The sequence below is a fragment of the Salvelinus alpinus genome, chromosome 8, assembly GCF_045679555.1.
Source record: "Salvelinus alpinus chromosome 8, SLU_Salpinus.1, whole genome shotgun sequence".
Lineage (NCBI taxonomy): Eukaryota > Metazoa > Chordata > Actinopteri > Salmoniformes > Salmonidae > Salvelinus > Salvelinus alpinus.
In genome coordinates this window covers 22,093,799-22,116,454 of record NC_092093.1, presented here as the reverse complement: position 1 = coordinate 22,116,454, position 22,656 = coordinate 22,093,799, and the positions used below count along the sequence as shown (strand labels likewise).

At 44.7% G+C, this 22,656-nt stretch overlaps 1 protein-coding gene across 13 annotated transcripts in view; it reads left to right on the top strand.

Moving 5' to 3' along the window:
• LOC139582722 (otoferlin-like) overlaps positions 1 to 22,656 on the top strand; it is a 137,133-nt gene that overhangs the window by 42,171 nt on the left and 72,306 nt on the right. For all 13 annotated transcript variants that reach the window (XM_071412992.1, XM_071412977.1, XM_071412985.1 and 10 more), the window contains exons 4-5: positions 8,594 to 8,693; positions 9,747 to 9,949. In XM_071412992.1, coding sequence (XP_071269093.1) covers positions 8,594 to 8,693; positions 9,747 to 9,949 — 303 coding nt within the window. The remainder of the gene's footprint in view (positions 1 to 8,593; positions 8,694 to 9,746; positions 9,950 to 22,656) is intronic.

Here is a 22,656-nt window from a genome sequence, read left to right as displayed (position 1 = left end):
GGTAAGCCGGTGAGAGAAGAAGGCGCAAGGATGAAGCTTCTTGTCTTCACCCCTCTGAGACAGGACAGCTCCAACCCCAACCTCTGATGCGTCTACCTCCACCACAAAAGGTTCATCCGCCGTTGGTAGTGTCAGGATGGGAGCAGAGAGGATGCGCTGCTTGAGTCCTTGGAAGGCCGTCTCAGCTTCTCTTCCCCACAGAAACCTTGTGTTGCCACCCTTGGTTACAGCTGAGAGAGGGGCTGCCACCGAGCTGAAGTTCTTGATGAACTTGCGGTAAAAGTTGGTGAAGCCCAGGAAACGCTGAACTTCCTTAACGGACTTGGGGGTGGGCCAATCCGCTACCGCCCCTACCTTCTTGGGGTCCATCTGGACTCGACCGGGTTCCACTATAAATCCCAGGAATTGTACTCGAGAGGAATGGAATTCACACTTTTCCGGCTTAACGTACAAATGCCTGTCTAGGAGGCGTTTGAGCACTTGTCTGACATGCTTAGTGTGTTCTTGAAGGGAGCTCGAAAAGATGAGGATGTCATCCAAGTAAACAAACACGAAGATGTTAAGCATATCCCTAAGCACATCGTTTATGAGCGCTTGGAACACAGCCGGGGCGTTGGTCAGGCCGAAGGGCATCACCGAGTATTCGTAGTGACCAGTAGGCGTGTTGAAAGCGGTCTTCCACTCGTCCCCGGGTTTGATCCGCACAAGATGGTATGCGTTCCGCAGGTCAAGCTTAGTGAAGACAACTGCTTCCTGGAGCAGCTCAAAGGCTGTGGCCATAAGGGGTAGCAGGTAGCGGTTACGGACGGTTATGGCATTGAGTCCCCGGTAGTCAATGCAAGGTCGTAATCCACCGTCTTTCTTGGCCACAAAGAAAAACCCTGCTCCCGCCGGCGAGGTAGATGGACGCATGAGAACTGCTGCCAGAGCGTCCTTGATGTAGGTATCCATAGCAGCTCGTTCGGGAGGAGAAAGAGAAAAGATCCGACCCCTGGGAGGGCAGGTCCCCGGAAACAGGTCGATGGTGCAATCGTAAGGTCTATGGGGTGGTAGTTTGGTGGCCCTCTGTTTGCTAAATACCAGTTTGAGGTCATGGTAACACTCGGGAACTCGGGACAGGTCGATGGATTCTAGAGACTCGGAAGGGGAACTCTGGGAACTCGGGAAGATACAAGTGGCTTGGCACGTAGGACCCCACTGCTTGATAGTGCCCACAGACCAGTCGATGTGAGGGTTATGGCTGTGAAGCCAGGGATAACCAAGGACGAGAGGGAACTCGGAACAGGAGATCAGATGAAAGTTCATCACTTCCTGGTGTTGGGAAACTGAAAGTCGCAAGGGGGTAGTGGCACGAGTGACAAGTCCAGATCCCAAAGGGCTTCTATCCAACGTAGTAACCCTTATGGGGTCACTTAGAGGTTCAGAAGGAACGCCATTCTCCTTCGCCCAGACCCCATCCATGAAGTTACCTGCGGCTCCAGAGTCTACCAAGGCTTGAAGAGAAAACTCGTGGTCGTCCCAGGAAAGGGTAACTGGAATGAGCAGGCGGGAGTTGGATGGATGGGAGGAGGTTATGTTTCCCGTTACAGTCCTCCCAGGCCTGCACGGGAGAGTGCGTTTCCCTGGAGCCCGGGACACGTGGAGCGGAAATGGCCCGGTTTGCCACAATATAGACAGCATCGCTCCCTCATCCGGCGGTCTCTCTCAGCCTGGGAGATGCGTCCAACCTGCATGGGTTCTGGTGGAGCCAGCGAGGATAAAGGTGGAGACTCGGAGCTGGAACCGATAGGAGCTAGGGTGAGCGGTCTACGGTTGAGTTCTCTCTCTCTCAGACGCTGGTCTATGCGTGAAGCCAACTTGATAAGGGACTCGAGGTTGTCCGGTGGTTCCCGAGTGGCCAGTTCATCTTGGATGGTGTCAGAAAGACCCTTCAAAAAACACACTGTGAGCGCCTCGTCGTTCCAGCCACTTGCTGCTGCCACAGTGCGGAACTGGATGGCATAGTCCGTCACGCTGCGCCGACCTTGGCGGAGAGTCAGGAGCTGTTTGGCTGAGTCAGGGCCGTTGGTAGGACCTTGAAACACTCGCTTGAATTCTTCAGCAAAGGTAGAGTAGCTGGCACAGCAGGGACTTTGGGCATCCCACACAGCAGTAGCCCAGGCTAGGGCTTTTTCCGACAGCAGGGTGATGATATATGCTATCTTGGACCGGTCGGTGGGAAACGACGATGGTTGCAGCTCAAAGGAGAGAGAACATTGGGTGAAAAACCCCTTACAAACACTCGGATCCCCTGAGAACCGTTGGGGAGGCGGCAGACGAGGTTCAGCCAGGGGGTTAACTGCCAGGGGCACTTGAATCGGATGAACTGGAGCAGAAGCGGTTGCCAGGGAAAGTCGATCCGAAATCTGCTTTATGGAAGTCAGCATCTCTGACAGAAGTTGAGAATGTCTAGCCATTAAGGCCTCTTGCTGAACCAGAGCAGCTTCGTGGTGTTGGACAGTCCCCTCGTGGTGGGACAGCATGGGAAAAAAATCCTGGGTACTGGCTGCCTCTGGGTTCATTATAATGGCTCAGTGTTTCTGTCAGGACCCGGTGCGAGAAACAGTCACTAATAATCGTCAGAACCCAGAAGATGAGGCAGACACAGCAGTACTAGAGATGGTGGTTTAATTAAAGAACAAAATCTTCAGGCAAAGAAACTAAATCCACAATGTCCAAAAATAAAGCCAAGAGGCACAAAATGGAAATCCTCCAAAATACAAAAGAAACTCCACAAAGTGGTAAAAAACAGCAGGGAAAAACAAACCTCAAAAGACTACTCAAATAATACACAAGAACTAAACCAGAGAACCTCTGGAAAATCCAACAAGAGAAATCTCTGTATAAAACAAGGCTTGGGCTGGGGCTGGGTGCTAACTTACAAACACTGAGCAAGGAACTGAGGAACACACAGGGTTTAAATACTAACAAGGGAATGACCTACAGGTGCTTATAATTAGAGCAAGAAAAACAAAAGGTACAAAAAAGGTGCAATGGGGACATCTAGTGACCAAAACCCGAACAGTCTTGGCCAAAACCTGACAATTAGGTACCGAGATGAGATCCTCAGACCTCTTGTGAGACCATATGCTGGTGCGGTTGGCCCTGGGTTCCTCCTAATGCAAGACAATGCTAGACCTCATGTGGCTGGAGTGTGTCAGCAGTTCCTGCAAGAGGAAGGTATTGATGCTATGGACTGGCCCGCCCGTTCCCCAGACCTGAATCCAATTGAGCACATCTGGGACATCATGTCTCGCTCCATCCACCAACGCCACGTTGCACCACAGACTGTCCAGGAGGTGGCGGATGCTTTAGTCCAGGTCTGGGAGGAGATCCCTCAGGAGACCATCCGCCACCTCATCAGGAGCATGCCCAGGCGTAGTAGGGAGGTCATACAGGCACGTGGAGGCCACACACACTACTGAGCCTCATTTTGACTTGTTTTAAGGACATTACATCAAAGTTGGATCAGCCTGTAGTGTGGTTTTCCACTTTAATTTTGAGTGTGACTCCAAATCCAGACCTCCATGGGTTGATAAATTTGATTTCCATTGATAACTTTTGTGTGATTTTGTTGTCAGCACATTCAACTATGTAAAGAAAAAAGTATTTAATAAGAATATTTCATTCATTCAGATCTAGGATGTGTTATTTTAGTGTTCCCTTTATTTTTTTGAGCAGTGTATTATTATTTTTTGAGATTTTTGTTTTAAGCCTATCCCAAACCTTAACCCTTACCTTAACCCTTCAGAGTTAATGCCTGACCTTGAGATTTCTGAGTTAATGCCTAAACTTAAAAACTTCTAAATTTGACGTTTGGAACAACTTTGAAATTTGAGAAACATAGATGAATGTCTAATTCTGACGTGAGACTGTGAGAGCTTGTTGTAAATGCACTATGAAGGCTTAATTCAGCCTTTATATCTGTTGCTCATACAGAGTGAAACCCATATTTTTTGCCCCTTTTTCTCCCCAATTTCGTGGTATCCAATTGGTAGTTACAGTCTTGTCTCATCACTGCAACTCCCATACGGACGCGGGAGAGGCGAAGGTCAAGAGCCGTGCGTCCCCCAAAACACAACCCAACCAAGCCGCACTGCTTCTTGACATATTGCGCACTTAACACAGAGGCACCAATGTGTCGGAGGAAACGGTGTACACACGCCACAGGAGTTGCTAGCGTGCGATGGGACAAGGACATCCCTGCCGGCCAAACCCTCCCCTAACCCAGGCAACCCCCCATGGGTTTCCCGGTCACGGCCGGCTGTGACAGAGCCTGGACTCGAACGCAGAATCTCTAGTGGCACAGCTAGCATTGTGATCCAGTGCCTTAGACCACTGTGCCACTCGGGAGGCCCTGAAACCCATATCTCCCTAAGCAGTCTGGTACGTGGTGAGACTCAGGGCTGTTACAGAATGGGAATTGAGCTTATCTCCCAATTTAAGTATTTTGGAGCTTTTGGCTTTTGTTTCAATCCAAAGCTATTAAATAAAAGTAAAAAATACATATACAGTGCCTTGCAAAATAATTCATCCCCTTGGCATTTTTCCATTTTGTTGCATTACAACCTGTAATTTAAATGGATTTTTATTTGGATTTCATGTAATGGACATAGACAAAATAGTCCAAATTGGTGAAGTGAAATTTAAAAAATTACTTGTTTAACTTCTCTAGGATAGGGGGCAGCATTTTCACGTTTGGATGAAAAGCATACCCAATTTCAACTACCAGCTACTCATCCCCAGAAGATAAGATATGCATATCATTAGTATATTTGGATAGAAAACACTCTGAAGTTTCTAAAACTGTTTGAATCATGTCTGTGAGTATAACAGAACTTATTTAGCATGCGAAACCCCGAGTACAAACCATTCAGAATTCTTTTTTTTGAGGTCACTCTCTTTTCAATGGTTTTTCATTGGGAATACAGATTTCTAATTGACCTTCTTGCAGTTCCTACCGCTTCCACTGGATGTCAACAGTCTTTAGAAATTGGTTGAGGGTTTTTCCTTTGTGTAATGAAGAAGTACGGCCATCTTAAACGAGGGTCACTCGAAGTGTCCTGTTTGTTAGAGGCGCATGACCAGAAGGCTAGCTACAGTTTGTTTTAATCCTGTATTGAACACAGATCATCCCGTCTTCAATTTTATTGATTATTTACGTTAAAAAAGACCTAAAGTTGTATTACAAAAGTAGTTTGAAATGTTTTGGCAAAGTTTACAGGCAACCTTTGAGATATTTTGTAGTCACATTTCACAAGTTGGAACCGGTGTTTTTCTGAATCAAACGCGCCAAATAAATGGACATTTTGGATATATATCGATGGAATTAATCGAACAAAAGGACTATTTGTGATGTTTATGGGACATATTGGAGTGCCAACAACAGAAGCTCGTCAAAGGTAAGGCATGAATTATATTTTTATTTCTCTGTTTTGTGTCGCGCCTGCAGGGTTGAAATATGCTTCTCTCTCTTTGTTTACTATGGTGCTAACTCAGATAATAGCATCGTTTGCTTTCGCCGAAAAGCCTATTTGAATTCTGATATGTTGGCTGGATTCACAACCAGTATAGCTTTAATTTGGTATCTTTCATGTGTGATTTAATGAAAGTTTGATTTTTATAGTAATTTATTTGAATTTGGCGCTCTGCATTTTCTCTGGCTTTTGGCCAAGTGAGACAGTAGCGTCCCGCCTAAACTCCGATTTTTGGATATAAATATGAACTTTACCGAACAAAACATACATGTATTGTGTAACATGAAGTCCTATGAGTGTCATCTGATGAAGATCATCAAAGGTTAGTGATTCATTTTATCTCTATTTCTGCTTTTTGTTACTCCTCTCTTTGGCTGGAAAAATGTCTGTGTTTTTCTGTGGCTATGTACTGACCTAACATAATCGCAAGGTGTGCTCTCGCCGTAAATCCTTTTTGAAATCAGACATGTTGGCTGGATTCACAACAAGTGTAGCTTTAATTTGGTGTCTTTCATGTGTGATTTCATGAAAGTTGGATTTTTATAGTAATTTATTTGAATTTGGCGCTCTGCATTTTTACTGGCTTTTGGCCAAGTGGGACGTTAGCGTCCCACATATCCCAGAGAAGTAAAAAAAAGAAAAAAGAAAAAAACGGAAAAGTGGTGTGTGCATATGTATTCATCCCCTTTGCTATGAAGCCCCTAAATAAGATCTGGTGCAACCAATTACCTTCACATAAGTCACATAATTAGTTAAATAAAGTCCACCTGTGTGCAATCTAAGTGCCACATGATCTGTCACATGATCTCAGTATATATACACCTGTTCTGAAAGGCCCTAGAGTCTGCAACACCACTATGCAAGGGGCACCACCAAGCAAGCGGCACCATGAAGACCAAGGAGCTCTCCAAACAGGTCAGGGACAAAGTTGTGGAGAAGTACAGATCAGGGTTGGTTTATAAAAACATATCCGAAACTTTGAACATCCCACAGAGCACCATTAAATCCATGATTAAAAAATTGAAAGAATATGGCACCACAACAAACCTGCCAAGAGAGGGCCGCCCAGCAAAACTCATTAACCAGGCAAGGAGGGTGTTAATCAGAGAGGCAACAAAGAGACCAAAGATAACCCTGAAGGAGCTGCAAAGCTCCACAGCGGAGATTGGAGTATCTGTCCATAGGACCACTTTAAGCCGTACACTCCACAGAGCTTGGCTTTACGGAAGAGTGGCCAGAAAAAAAGCCAGTGCATAAAGAAAAAATTAAGAAAACACTTTTGGCGTTTGCAAAAAGGCATGTGGGAGACTCCCCAAACATATGGAAAAAGGTACTCTGGTCAGATGAGACTAAAATTTTGCTTTTTGGCCATCAAGGAAAACGCTATGTCTGGTGCAAACCCAACAACTCTCATCACCGCCAGAACCTCATCCCCACAGTAAAACATGGTGGTGGCAGCATCATGCTGTGGAGATGTTTTTCATCGGCAGGGACTGGGAAACTGGGCAGAATTTAAGGAATGCTGGATGGCGCTAAATACAGGGAAATTCTTGATGGAAATCTGTTTCAGTCTTCCAGAGATTTGAGACTGGGACGGAGGTTCACCTTCCAGCAGGACAATGGTCCTAAGCATACTGCTAAAGCAACACTCGAGTGGTTTAAGGGGAAACATTTAAACATGTATTGGAATGGCCTAGTCACAGCCCAGACCTCAATCCAATTGAGAATCTGTGGTAGGACTTAAAATTGCTGTACATCAGTGGAACCCATCCAACTTGAACGATTCTTCAGTTTTGCCTTGAAGAATGGAAAAATCCCAGTGGCTAGATGTGCCAAGCTTATAGAGATATACCCCAAGAGACTTGCAGCTGTAATTTCTGCAAAAGGTGGCACTACAAAGTATTGACTTTGGGGGAGTGAATAGTTATGCACGTTCAAGTTTTCAGTTTTTTTGTTTTCTTTCTTGTTTGTTTCACAATAAAAAAGTATTTTGCATCTTCAAAGTGGTAGGCTTGTTGTGTAAATCAAATGATACAAACTCCCAAAAAATCTATTTTAATTCCAGGTTGTAAGGCAACAAATAGGAAAAATGCCAAGGGGGGTGAATACTTTCGCAAGCCACTGTATATTTCTGGAAACTTTGCTTATAGACAGGAAGTTAAAAACCTAAAGTTAGTGTGCTATGGGAATAAATCACTGAAGTTTTCTTAGACACTTTATTAAAATACCTTTTTTGGGGGACAGCGAAAGCGGCTAATGAGAAAACAATATGGATATAACTGTTTGGTGTTGGTATGTTGGGGGAGGGTTGAATGCGACTCAACTTCACAAATTCCTCGCTGGCCAAAGGTTGGTGGGGTGTGTATATATATCTCTCACAGTAGCTCTATAGCTGAGATTTAATAGTAGCCGATTACTCATAGTCTGCCTGTCTTTACTGGTTAGTTGCTGTAGCGGGTTGCGACAATGACACACTATCCCTGCCTGTCAGAGCCAATCTCCATCACTCTGCCCACACGCACACATGCACGTGCACATATACACAAACACACACACACACACACACAAACACACACAAACACAGCCACTCGCCTACACACCACGCAGGCAGAGGGAGAAGAGACAGGAGCCAGAGACGAAAGACTGAAATAGACAAAGATTTATGGTGGACGGTAGAGACATACTGTATGGGATTATGATATAGTCAACAAGAAGGTGGAGAGAGAGAGAGAACATTGAGGGGAGGAAGAGGAAGATGGTGCAAGCTGTGTGAGGACAACACTATCACACTGATTCAATGTAACCCACCAAAACCCACTGTTAAAGAGGTTAAAGAGATTAAGGCTCATTCTTATGTGCAGTGCACTGTCCATTTCTGTCTGTTCCTGTGATCCACTAAACTTTCTGAGATTCTCTGTGACCCATCAAACAGACTATACTAATGTTTCTAGCTAAAACACAGCCCTGCATCATGACCTGCTGGAGGAGGATCTATAGCGTTGATCAACTAATGGGTTCTAACCCACTGTCCCACTATAGTTTGGTTGTTTATGGTTTTTGTGGTTTTGTTGTTCCAGAGTCATTGGAACCTTCCGGATGGTTCTACAGAAGGTGGCGGAGGAGGGGCATCTGGAGGTGACAGACACACTCATCGATGACAACAACACCGCCATAGGGGTAAGCACTGGTCCCAGATCAGTTTACAGGTCTTCATCCATAAGAGTGGGAATCCTCCATACTGGTCTATGGACAGCACACATGTACTTACAGTATATACTGCAGACACACAGATAAACAGATATGTATTTTATTGAGCTCAGATGAGTACTGATCCAATAGCTATATATTCAGAGAACAGTGTTTAAGGGAATGAAAAAGAGAGTAAGCTAGAGGGAGCAAGCGATGGAGAGATCAAGGGAGATATAGAAAGGGGGGATAGAGAAACGACTAGAAAGAGTGTGAGAGCTCATCTGTATAAATTACCCCAGGGCTTAGGAGAATGGTGTTAGTGGAGCTGAGAATGCTGACTCTGTTATTGAGATGATATCACACATAGTAGCCAGAATGACCTGGGGGGTACTCACACTCATTATACCTGATGAAGACAGCTTGGCTGTCGAAAGGTTGGTTATGAAATTATTGCATCTGAGCTTCTAGAGTGTGTGGCTCTCCACACACACACACACACACACACACACACACACACACACACACACACACACACACACACACACACACACACACACACACACACACACACACACACACACACACACACACACACACACACACACACACACACACACACACACACACACACACCTCTCAGCCCCTCTGCACCCCTCTCTAAGAGGAAAACATCCGGGCAGACTCTCAGCTGACTTCTAACTAAACAGAAGTGTTTTTATCGCCTCCTGCTGAAAGATCCAGGGTTACCATGGTAACACCTTTAACTTTACTGGCTCTGCAGTGATTTACTGGCTCCCTAGTGGTCGCAGGGCAGAGAGAGAGAGTGGAGAGAGAGAGAGAGGTGGAAAGGGGAACATTGTTTGTTTATTTCCCTCCTCATCTGTCTTTGTCAGTGAAATAAATGGCTTGGTTTGTAGTAAAGTCAGTTGCTGTCAAACAAAATTCCAAGGGCACACTTCCTTGTCGTGTATTCACTTGATGAGAAATCTGTGTGTTTCTAGTTTGTTTTGACTAATTCATTGGTCGGCTATTCCATTCCAGACTAGTGTTACCGTAGACATCAAGTACACGACCATGGATGGGACAGTGGGGGTTTGGAGCGATGGGGAATTCCTGGACGTTCCGGGCGACCCAGAGGGAACGTTCCAGTTTGAGACAGACAGCCTGCTTTCCGGACACAGCCATGGATCAGGATCAGGAGTGTCTCCTGGACGATCCATCCACGGAATTCCCACTTTCAGGAAGTGAGTCGACAACTCCATTAGTATAGCTGAAACATTTTCTTATTTTTATTTCAACTTTATTTAACCAGGTAGGCCAGTTGAGAACAAGTTCTCATTTACAACTGAGACCTGGCCAAGATAAAGCAAAGCAGTGCGACAAAAACAACAGCACCGAGTTACACATGGGACGTACAGTCAATAACACAATAGAAAAATCTATGTATAGTGTGTGCAAATGTAGTAAGATTAGGGAGGTAAGGCAATAAATAGGCCATAGTGGCGAAATAATTACAATTTAGCATTAACACTGGAGTGATAGATGTGCAGATAATGATGTGCAAGTAGAGATACTGGGGTGCAAAATAGCAAAAAATAAATAACAATATGGGGATGAGGTAGTTGGGTGTGCAATTTACAGATGGGCTGTGTACAGGTACAGTGATCTGTAAGCTGCTCTGACGGCTGATGCTTAAAGTTAGTGAGGGAGATATAAGTCTCCAGCTTCAGTGACTTTTGCAATTTGTTCCAGTCATTGGCAGCAGAGAACTGGAAGGAAAGGCAGCCAAAGAGGTGTTGGCTTTGGGGGTGATCAGTGAAATATACCTGCTGGAGCGCGTGCTACGGTGGATGTAGCTATGGTGACCAGTGAGCTGAGATAAGGCGGGGCTTTACCTAGCAAAGCTTTATAGTTGACCTGGAGCCAGTGGGTTTGGCGACGAATATACAGCGAAGGCCAGCCAACGAAAGCATACAGGTCGCAGTGGTGGGTAGTATATTGGACTTTGGTGACAAAACGGATGGCACTGTGATAGACTACATCCAATTTGCTGAGTAGAGTGTTGGAGGCTATTTTGTAAATTACATCGCCGAAGTCAAGGATCGGTAGGATAGTCAGTTTTACTAGTGTTTGTTTGGCAGCATGAGTGAAGGAGGCTTTGTTGCGAAATAGGAAGCCGATTCTAGATTTAATTTTGGATTGGAGATGCTTAAAACCTGTTACGGCAAGGGGTTCACGTTTCGACAACATTCGGTGAAATTGCAGAGCGCGAAAAAATAAAAATAAAAATATAAACATTTAACTTTCATACAATCACAAGTGCAATACACCAAATTAAAGCTTAAAACTTCTTGTTAATCCAGCCACCGTGTCAGATTTCAAAAAGGCTTTACGGCGAAAGCAAACTATGCGATTATCTGAGGACAGCACCCCATCAAACAAACACATGACAATCATATTTCATCCCGCCAGGCGCGACACAAAACTCAGAAATAACGATATAATTCATGCCTTACCTTTGAAGATCTTCTGTTGGCACTCCAAAATGTCCCATAAACATCACAAATGGTCCTTTTGTTTGATAAATTCCGTCGTTATATCTCCAAAATGTCAATTTATTTGGCGCGTTTGATTCAGAAAAACACCAGTTCCAACTCGCCCAACATGACTACAGATTATCTCAAAAATGACCTGTAAACTTTGTCCAAACATTTCAAACTACTTTCCTAATCCAACTTTAGGTATTTTAAAACGTAAATAATCGATACAATTTAAGACGGGATAAACTGTGTTCAATAGCGGATAAAATGAAAGTGGAGCGAGCTCCAGGTCTCGCGCCCCAAACAAAACAGTCCACTTGGCTATACACCCAGAAAGGAAAGGGCTACTTCTTCATTTCTCAAAGGAAAAACATCGACCAATTTCTAAAGACTGTTGACATCTAGTGGAAGCCATGGGAACTGCAACCAGATGCCTCAGAAATCTAGATTCACATAGAAATATAATTGAAAACAGTCACCTCAACAACAACAAAAAATCCTGGATGGTTTGTTCTCGGGGTTTCACCTGCCAAATAAGTTCTGTTATACTCAGAGACATAATTTTAACAGTTTTAGAAACTTTAGAGTGTTCTATCCAAATCTACTAATTATATGCATATCCTAGCTTCTGGGCCTGAGTAGCAGGCAGTTTACTTTGGACACGCTTTTCATCCGTACGTGAAAATACCGCCCCCTAGCCCGAAGAGATTTTAACCTGAGTGAGTCTGGAAGGAGGGTTTACAGTCTAACCAGACACCTAGGTATTTGTAGTTGTCCACATATTCTAAGTCAGAACCATCCAGAGTAGTGATGCTAGGTGGGCGGGCGGGTGTGGGCAGCAATCGGTTGAAGAGCATTTATTTAGTTTTACTAGCATTTAAGAGCAGTTGGAGGCTACAGAAGGAGTGTTGTATGGCATTGATGCTTGTTTGGAGGTTTGTTAACTTCTCTGCGCTACGGATCCCTTTTACGGGATCACTTTCCTAAACAACCGCTAGAATTGCAGGGCGCCAAATGCAAAAAGATTACAAAAAATATTTATAATCATGCAATCACAAGTGAAATATATACCAAAACACAGCTTAGCTTGTTGTTACCTATCGTGTCAGATTTTGAAAATATACTTTGCAGCGAAAGAAATCCAAGCTTTTGTGAGTGTAGCAATCAATGCTAGAACAGTTAGCCTTATATTAGCTTGGTTAGCATGGTCACGAAAGTCAGAAAAGCAATAAAATGAATCGCTTACCTTAGATAATCTTCAGATGTTTGCACTCACGAGACTCCCAGTTGCACAACAAATGTTCTTATTGTTCGAAAAATATTACTTTGATCACAAAAGTAATACCCCATTTGGGTTGCGCGTTATGTTCAGAAAACCAAAGCCTTGTTCCGTTCGACAAATTCCAAAAAGTATCCGTAATGGTCGTAGAAACATGTCAAATGTTTTTTATAATCAATCCTCAGGTTGTTTATATATATATATTTATTTATTTTATTTTTATTTTTATTTTTTTAAATTTTCTCCCCTTTTCTCCCCAATTTTCGTGGTATCCAATCGCTAGTAATTACTATCTTGTCTCATCGCTACAACTCCCGTACGGGCTCGGGAGAGACGAAGGTCGAAAGCCATGCGTCCTCCGAAGCACAACCCAAACAAGCCGCACTGCTTCTTAACACAGCGCGCCTCCAACCCGGAAGCCAGCCGCACCAATGTGTCGGAGGAAACACCGTGCACCCGCCCCCCTCGGTTAGCGCGCACTGCGCCCGGCCCGCCACAGGAGTCGCTGGAGCGCGATGAGACAAGGATATCCCTACCGGCCAAACCCTCCCTAACCCGGACGACGCTAGGCCAATTGTGCGTCGCCCCACGGACCTCCCGGTCGCGGCCGGCTGCGACAGAGCCTGGGCGCGAACCCAGAGACTCTGGTGGCGCAGCTAGCACTGCGATGCAGTGCTCTAGACCACTGCGCCACCCGGGAGGCCCTCAGGTTGTTTTTAACAAACATAATCGATAATATTTCAACCGGACCATAACCTATTCATTAAGAGACAAACGGAAAATGGAGAGCTCCTCTCGCGCGCGCAGGAACTATTCGGAGGACACATGACTAGTTTTGAAAAATCTTGTTCATTTTTCAAAATAAAAGCCTGAAACTATGTCTAAAGCCTGGTCACAGCCTGAGGAAGCCATTGGAAAAGGAATCTGGTTGATACCCCTTTAAATGGAAGAAAGACGGTCCAGGAAACACAGATTTAAAAAAATATATATCACTTCCGGGTTATATTTTCTCAGGTTTTCGTCTGCAGAATACGTTTTGTTATACTCACAGACAATATTTTGACAGTTTTGGAAACTTTGGAGTGTTTTCTATACTAATCTGTAAATTATATGCATATTCTACGATCTGGGCCAGAGAAAATGTCAGTTTACCTTGGGAACGATATTTTAAGAAAGAAAAAAAAATTCTGACCCCTAGCATCAAGAACACAGTGTCCAAGGAAGGGCCCGATGTATACAGAATGGTGTCGTCTGCGTAGAGGTGGATCAGAGAATCACCAGCAGCAATATCGACATCATTGATATATACAGAGAAAAGAGTCGGCCCTAGAATTGAACCCTGTGGCACCCCCATATAGACTACCAGAGGTCCGGACAACAGGCCCTTCGATTTGACACACTGAACTCTATCTGAGAAGTACATAATCAGCATCATTATAAACGTGCATGCATCAATGTCATAGCTAGAACCATCTCTTCATCATCAGTAGCCCTTTACACTCGTACCCATATACGGGTTGAAAATGGCAGATTTGGACACTGATAAGAGCCTAAATTGTAACGCAGTGGCTGTACAGTAACATGCTATAAATTATGTCAGAGCTCAGGCTCTGCGCTTCACGGCTCTGTATAGGTTTTGACTGACAGCTGTTCTGAACTTGATAACCGCACTCGACAAGAAGTTGCCCCATCCCTCCAACTAATTTTGAAAGATTAGATGTGAAGGAATATAATGAATACCGCTTTGATGTCATACAAGCAAGCCAAATACCCGTGAGTCCAAATGTGCACTTCACATTTCCATATCATAAAACTCATAATATACAGTGTCAACGTTTATGATTGCTATGTTGGTTACAAGATGACATGGTGTTTTACCCTGGGTTGTCCTGAACAGAATGAGCCTATGTTGTGGAACACACACCTGAATGCACACATAACTGTGAAAGATTGTAGTTTATAACTTAGCTAGTCATGTCGGCAAGAGAACAAGCTTTCAAATGATGCCCATATGACCCAGATTGCGATTTATATTGGGCCGTTTTTGAATTGCGTAAACAACAACATTAATTGTGTAAAAGGAGGTTTCAGGGCTGTGTTCCAAACAAAACAACTACAAGTGTTCTTGCTCTAGTTCCTCAACGGCACAGCTAGGAGAGCTCAAAAAAGCACCTTATAGTTGAAGGCTCTTCGAGTCATAAAAGTGCATTGAAATGAATTAGGAACTGTGCACACTTTGGAGAGGTGTGTGGCCACTTGGAAACACTAGTTAGACCTCTCACTCAAACCCTTGTAATTGTTGCACCTACCCCACCAAGAATATTCTTATCATGTTACTGAATGTATCCAGACTATTTTCAGATTCCGTTGTCAACAATTGCGGTGAAAAGTACAGTAAATGTAAAATCACATAAAATCAACGGTGTTATCTTTTAAGTGCTACCATGGTTATGCATGTGCTATCCATATTTCTTCTGTATAGACACATTTCTATTTAGGGCTATCCATAATGGCCAATTCCCAACAAGGTTCAACAACAACAACAACAATAACAACAACATCAAAGCGAAGATATCATTATTGTCAGCAAGTCATTAAATATACCATTATGCTCAAAATACATCAACACCATAGTTAGAACAATCCTCATCATCATTCTCATTCTCATTAATAACAACAAAAGTGAAGACATGATAATCGACATGATTATCAACAATATCATCATCATCATCGTCACACCATGCATTTAAACATACCTAGACACTCCTTTAGCTGGCACGATACTCGGCCAGTCAGTAGGGAGTGAATGTGTTACAGCAGTATGTTTCAGCCTCTAGGCAGTAGGGAGTGAATGTGTTACAGCAGTATGTTTCAGCCTCCAGGCATTAGGGAGTGAATGTGTTACAGCAGTATGTTTCAGCCTCCAGGCATTAAGGAGTGAATGTGTAACAGCAGTATGTTTCAGCCTCCAGGCAGTAGGGAGTGAATGTGTTACAGCAGTATGTTTCAGCCTCCAGGCAGTAGGGAGTGAATGTGTAACAGCAGTATGTTTCAGCCTCCAGGCAGTAGGGAGTGAATGTGTTACAGCAGTATGTTTCAGCCTCCAGGCAGTAGGGAGGGAATGTGTTACAGCAGTATGTTTCAGCCTCCAGGCAGTAGGGAGTGAATGTGTTACAGCAGTATGTTTCAGCCTCCAGGCAGTAGGGAGTGAATGTGCTACAGCAGTATGTTTCAGCCTCCAGGCAGTAGGGAGTGAATGTGCTACAGCAGTATGTTTCAGCCTCCAGGCAGTAGGGAGTGAATGTGTTACAGCAGTATGTTTCAGCCTCCAGGCAGTAGGGAGTGAATGTGCTACAGCAGTATGTTTCAGCCTCCAGGCAGTAGGGAGTGAATGTGCTACAGCAGTATGTTTCAGCCTCCAGGCATTAGGGAGTGAATGTGTTACAGCAGTATGTTTCAGCCTCCAGGCAGTAGGGAGTGAATGTGCTACAGCAGTATGTTTCAGCCTCCAGGCAGTAGGGAGTGAATGTGCTACAGCAGTATGTTTCAGCCTCTAGGCAGTAGGGAGTGAATGTGCTACAGCAGTATGTTTCAGCCTCCAGGCATTAGGGAGTGAATGTGTTACAGCAGTATGTTTCAGCTTCCAGGCATTAGGGAGTGAATGTGTTACAGCAGTATGTTGCAGCCTCCAGGCATTAGGGAGTGAATGTGCTACAGCAGTATGTTTCAGCCTCCAGGCAGTAGGGAGTGAATGTGCTACAGCAGTATGTTTCAGCCTCCAGGCAGTAGGGAGTGAATGTGCTACAGCAGTATGTTTCAGCCTCCAGGCATTAGGGAGTGAATGTGTTACAGCAGTATGTTTCAGCCTCCAGGCAGTAGGGAGTGAATGTGTTACAGCAGTATGTTTCAGCCTCCAGGCAGTAGGGAGTGAATGTGTTACAGCAGTATGTTTCAGCCTCCAGGCAGTAGGGAGGGAATGTGTTACAGCAGTATGTTTCAGCCTCCAGGCAGTAGGGAGTGAATGTGTTACAGCAGTATGTTTCAGCCTCCAGGCAGTAGGGAGTAAATGTGTTACAGCAGTATGTTTTAGCCTCCAGGCAGTAGGGAGTGAATGTGCTACAGCAGTATGTTTCAGCCTCCAGGCAGTAGGGAGTGAATGTGTTACAGCAATATGTTTCAGCCTCCAGGCAGTGCAGTCTGCTGATGACTAATAGCCTGCTCTCTCAGTGAGTACATTTACATGCACAGTAATAATTGGATATTATGGCAGTAGGCTGAGTCTGTAAATAGTAATGTAAACACCTCACTCTGCTTATGTTAATGTGAATAAGGTCAAAATCAAATTAAACATACACCTGATTTTCTGAGCAATCTATTGAATTATGTAAGGGATAATTAATGAAGGGCTATGCGTTCCGTGGAAAATAATTAACAATGTGGAAGGTGTGTTTCGCACTAGCGGAGTGGAACTATAACCTTCCACGGAGTTGCATTATTTTCCATAGAATGCATAGCCCTTCGTTGACTATCCCTTTTATACCATGGCTATAATTTAACACATTTGCCGCTATAAATGTGTTCATTTGCAGGTAGAAATGTGTTCAACATCCACTGAAGTAGCTAGTAAGTTTACTAGATAGCTACAGTAGTTGCATTGGTATCCTTGCTATTATGATAATTGAATTCAACAATGACAATAATGTTTTCAATTCAGCTTTTGCTTTAAAAAGCAGCTCAAACATAGAACATAAATTGAACATTGATTATGGCAGTAGGTTGAGTATGGAAATAGTCATGTAAACACTTTACTCTGCTTATCTTAATCGGCGTAAGTTCAAAATCGAAGTAAGCATACGTCGATTAATAAACCTGGTTTTCTGAGCAATCCTTCAAATTATTAGGATTTACAGTGCCTTTGGAAAGTATTCAGACCCCTTGACTTTTTCCACATTTTGATACGTTACAGCCTTATTATAAAATGTATGAAATATTTTTTTCCCTCATCAATCTACACACAATACCCCATAATGACAAAGCGAAAGCAGGTTTTTAGAAATTTTGGCAAATTTATATTAAAAAAAAACTAACAGAAATACCTTATTTACATAAATAAGTATTTAGACCCTTTTTCTATGAGACTCAAAATTGAGCTCAGATGCATCCTGTTTCCATTGATTATCCTTGATGTTTCTATAACTTGATTGGAGTCCACCTGTTGTAAATTCAATTGATTGGACATGATTTGGAAAGGCACACACCTGTCTTGTCACGACTCCCGCCGAAGTCGGTCCCTCTCCTTGTTCGGGCGGCGTTCGGCGGTCAACGTCACCGGTCTTCTAGCCATCGCCGCTCCACCTTTCATTTTCCATTCGTTTTGTCCTGTTTTTCCGCACACCTGGTTTACATCCCCTCATTACTCTACGTGTATATTATCCTCTGTTCCCCCCCATGTCTGTGTGTGGTATTGTTCGTTCGGTATGTGTGTGACGCTACAGGCTGGTTTTGCGCCGGGTATTGTGTTAACCCGTGTTTTTGTTATTTGTACCCATTTAGGTTATTTGTGCGCTCGCTTTTTTCCATGGGCCGGAGTGTTGTGACTCAGTTGCGTCGGGCTGTTTTCCTCTGCCTGAATAAAGTGTGCCTGTTCACTTATCTAAGCTCTCCTGCACCTAACTTCCTTCGACCAGTTGAGCACATTCTGACATGTCTACATAAGGTTCAACACTTTACAGTGCATGTCAGAGCATAACCCAAGCCATGAGGTCGAAGGAATTGTCAGTAGAGCTCCGAGACAGGATTGTGTTGAGGCACAGATCAGGGGAAGGGTATAAAGAATTCCTGCAGCATTGAAGGTCCCCAAGAACTCTGTGGCCTCCATGATTCTTAAATGGAAGAAGTTTGGAACCATCAAGACTTTCTGGAGCTGGCCGCCCAGCCAAACTGAGCAAATCAGGGGAGAAGGGCCTTGGTCAGGGAGGTGACCATGAACCCGATGGGCACTCTGACAGAGATCTAGAGTTCATCTGTGGAAATGGGAGAACCTTCCAGAAGGACAACCATCTCTGCAGCACTACACCAATCAGGCCTTTATGGTAGAGTTGCCAGACGGAAGCCACTCCTCAGTAAAAGGCACATGACTGGAAAAAGGCACCTAAAGACTCTCAGACCATGAGAATCAAGATTCTCTGGTCTGATGAAACCAAGATTGAACTATTTGGCTGGAATGCCAAGCGTCACGTCTGGAGTAAATCTAGCACCATCCCTACGGTAAAGCATGGTGGTGGCAGCATCATGCTGTCGGGATGTTTTTCAGTGGCAGGGACTGGGAGACTAGTCAAGATCGAGGAAAAGATAAACGGAGAAAAGAACAGTGAGATCCTTGATGAAAACCCTCTCCAGAGCGCTCAGGACCTCAGACTGGGGTGAAGGTTCACCTTCCAACAGGACAATGACCCTAAGCACAGAGCCAAGACAACGCAGGAGTGGCATAGGGACAAGTCTCTGAATGTCCTTGAGTGGCACAGCCAGACCCGGACTTGAACCCGATCAAACATCTCTGGAGAGACCTGAAAATAGCTGTGCAGCAACGCTCCACATCCAACCTGATAGCTTGATAGGATCAGCAGAGAAGAATGGGAGAAACTCCCCAAATGCAGGTGTGGCAAGCTTGTAGTGTCATACCCAAGAAGACGCATTGCTGTAATCACTGCCAAAGGTGCTTCAACAAAGTACTGAGTGAAGGGTCTGAATACTTCTGTAAATGTGATATTTCAGTTTTCTATGTTTAATAAATTAGCTACAATTCTGAAAAATCTTTTTGGGTTTGTCATTATGGGGTATTGTGTGTAGATTAATGAGGAAAAAAAACAATTTTCATCAATATTAGAATAAGGCTGTAACGTAACAAAATGTGGAAAAAGTCGAGGGGTCTGAATACTTTTCAAAGGCACTGTATATCATGGCATTGTTGAATACTGTTGAAGGAAATTGTAGAGCATGCACTATTTCTCTATAATGCACGGTATATCAGCACGGCAGTATTCAATTTCTAGCCTGCAAATGTGTTCAATTATAACCATGGTATAAAAGGGATAATCAAACACAATGCAACTCCATGGAAGGTTATAGTTCCACTCCGCTTGGAACACACCTTCTGTGTAGTTCATTATTTTCCATAGAAATCATAGCCCTTCAATGATTATCCCTTACATGTAAACAGTTCCAGTGGTGTATTTGATCTATTTGGTCTGTGCATGTACAATGTGTAGGGCAAGCCTCCCTCTTATGAGGGAAGTGAGTTCGGAAGACCTGAAAGTATGCATTTTAGAAATGTTTTTCACATACAAACTTTGTATGTCCGAATCTTATAGCCTTTGCAAAAATAACACGGTCACTGTGGTAGAACATTTGCTTTGATTAGCGATTATCTGCAATTATCAATCGTCTCATCAGGTTGCCAGATTTCAGAGGGTGTAACGTCTCTCGTCGGAAGGCATGGACCACAGCACAGCGTGGTAAGTTTTCATGATATTTTATTTATCAAAAAAACACTCGAACAAAGTAACAAAACGAAAGCGAACAGTTCTGTCAGGTAAACAGATACTAAACAGAAAATAACTACCCACCCAAAAAGGCTGCCTAAGTATGATTCCCAATCAGAGACAACGATAGACAGCTGACCTAACCACACCCTGACCTAACCAAATAGAGAAATAAAAAGGCTCTCGAAGGTCAGGGCGTGACAGTACCCCCCCCCCCCCCCCCCTTCCAGGGGTGCGGACTCTGGCCGCAAAACCTGACACTAAAGGGGAGGGTCCGGGTGGGCATCCATTCACGGCGGCGGCTCCGGTGCGGGTCGTAGACCCCCCTCCGCCCGCAGATCCCTCCGCTTAGGTGGCGGCCCTGGTGCATGGACCTTCACTGGAGGAACCGGGCCGCAGATCATCGCCGGAGGAACCAGACCACCGATCATCGCCAGAGACTCCGGACTGGGGACCGTCGCTGCAGGCTCCGGACTAAGGACCGCCGCTGGAGGCTCCGGACTGGGGACCGCCGCTGGAGGCTCCGGACTGGGGACCGTCGCTGGAGGCTCCGGACAGGGGACCGTCGCTGCAGGCTCCGGACCGGGGACCGTCGCTGGAGGCTCCGGACCGGGGACCGTCGCTGGAGGCTCCGTGCCATGGATCGTCTCTGGAGGCTTCGTGCCATGGATCGTCACTGGAGGCTTCGTGCCATGGATCGTCACTGGAGGCTTCGTGCCATGGATCGTCACTGGAGGCTTAGGGCCATGGATCATCACTGGAGGCTCCGTGCCATGGATCGTCACTGGAGGCTTCGTGCCATGGATCGTCACTGGAGGCTTCGTGCCATGGATCGTCACTGGAGGCTTAGGGCCATGGATCATCACTGGAGGCTTAGGGCCATGGATCATCACTGGAGGCTTAGGGCCATGGATCATCACTGGAGGCTTTGTGCCATGGATCATCACTGGAGGCTTCGGGCCATGGATCATCACTGGAGGCTTCGTACGTGGAGCCGGAACAGCCACTGTATTTGGATGTATTAGCGTGAGTCTCTCATCATGAGAACCTCCATCCTCCTGGCTAGACCGTTTGTAGTGGGAGTCAACTGGGCATTACAATGGAATGGGGCTCTGTCTGTGAATCCTCATGAAAATCTATTGAACTGACACATACAGTTATCATCTCCTTGAGTTTAGATGTACTGATTCAGTGGGTTTTATCGGACGGAACAGAGTTTTTATAGTGTGTCCCCATAGAGCTGATCTGTGTTTTATGAGACCTGTAAAAAAAGACGCAGGCTGAGGAGGAAAGGGAAAGGGGGATACCTAGTCAGTTGTAAAACTGAATGCATTCAACTGAAATGTGTCTTCCTCATTTAACCTCCTACGGGATTGGTGCCCGCGGGACAGTTTTAGCGGCTTGCGGCTTGCTTTAGCGGGACAGTTTACAGTAGCTATTACAGTGAAAGAATACCATGTTTGAGGAGAGTGCACAATTATGAACTTGAAAATGTATTAACAAATCAATTATGCACATTTGGGCAGTCTTAATACAACATTTTGAACAGATATGTCATTGTTCATCGGATCAGTCTAAAGCTTTGCACATACACGGCTGCCATCTAGTGGCCAAAATCTAAATTGCGCCTGGGCTGGAATAATACATTACGGCCTTCTTTTGCATTTCAAAGATGATGGTACAAACAAAAAAACTCACTCACTCACTCACTCACTCACTCACTCACTCACTCACTCACTCACTCACTCACTCACTCACTCACTCACTCACTCACTCACTCACTCTCACACACACACACACACACACACACACACACACACACACACACACACACACACACACACACACACACACACACACACACACACACACACACACACACACACACACACACACACACACACCTCTGTCCTTGGTGCTAGACGAGGGCACCTGTCATCTCCTAACTACCGAGGCAACAAAGAGCTAGTCCTGTCAGCGGTACAGTACAGTAGCTCAGAGGAGAGCTGAGATTTTGTGTGAGAGAGAAGCCCAGTGAACCCACACAGAGTGATGATAATACAGATGGAAAACACACACTACAGTACTGGGGGAACAATGATGGCCTCATGGAACCACTCTGATGATGTCAATGGGCATTGATGCCATTGTATTAACCTGTCTGGGTTGGTGCTCCTTACAGGGAGGAGAATGAGGAGGAGGACAAAAACAGTGTGAACTCAAGGTACCATATGCTGTTTGGGTTGCAGTGTCTCTCCTCTTTGGGTTGCAGCAGTGCCGTCTTGCATGTTTGAGTGTGCGCGTGTTCATGAGAGAGTTTTTTTTCCAGTGACATGGGAGCAGGGCACACACACACGCACACTCGTACCTTGGAATCAAAGCAATTCATTTGTCCCTGAGACCGCATCGTCTGTCACCCTAAGGCATTATTACATCATAAACATAATTTATTATCATCTCACGTTCTATGTATGATGACATTTCACCATGATGAAACAGGAAGTCATTCCATACCGGCCCTTAAATCTAAATCAATGTCACACCAGAAGGGTCTTTCTATTTAATGTAGAATAATTACAATCACAGAGCTT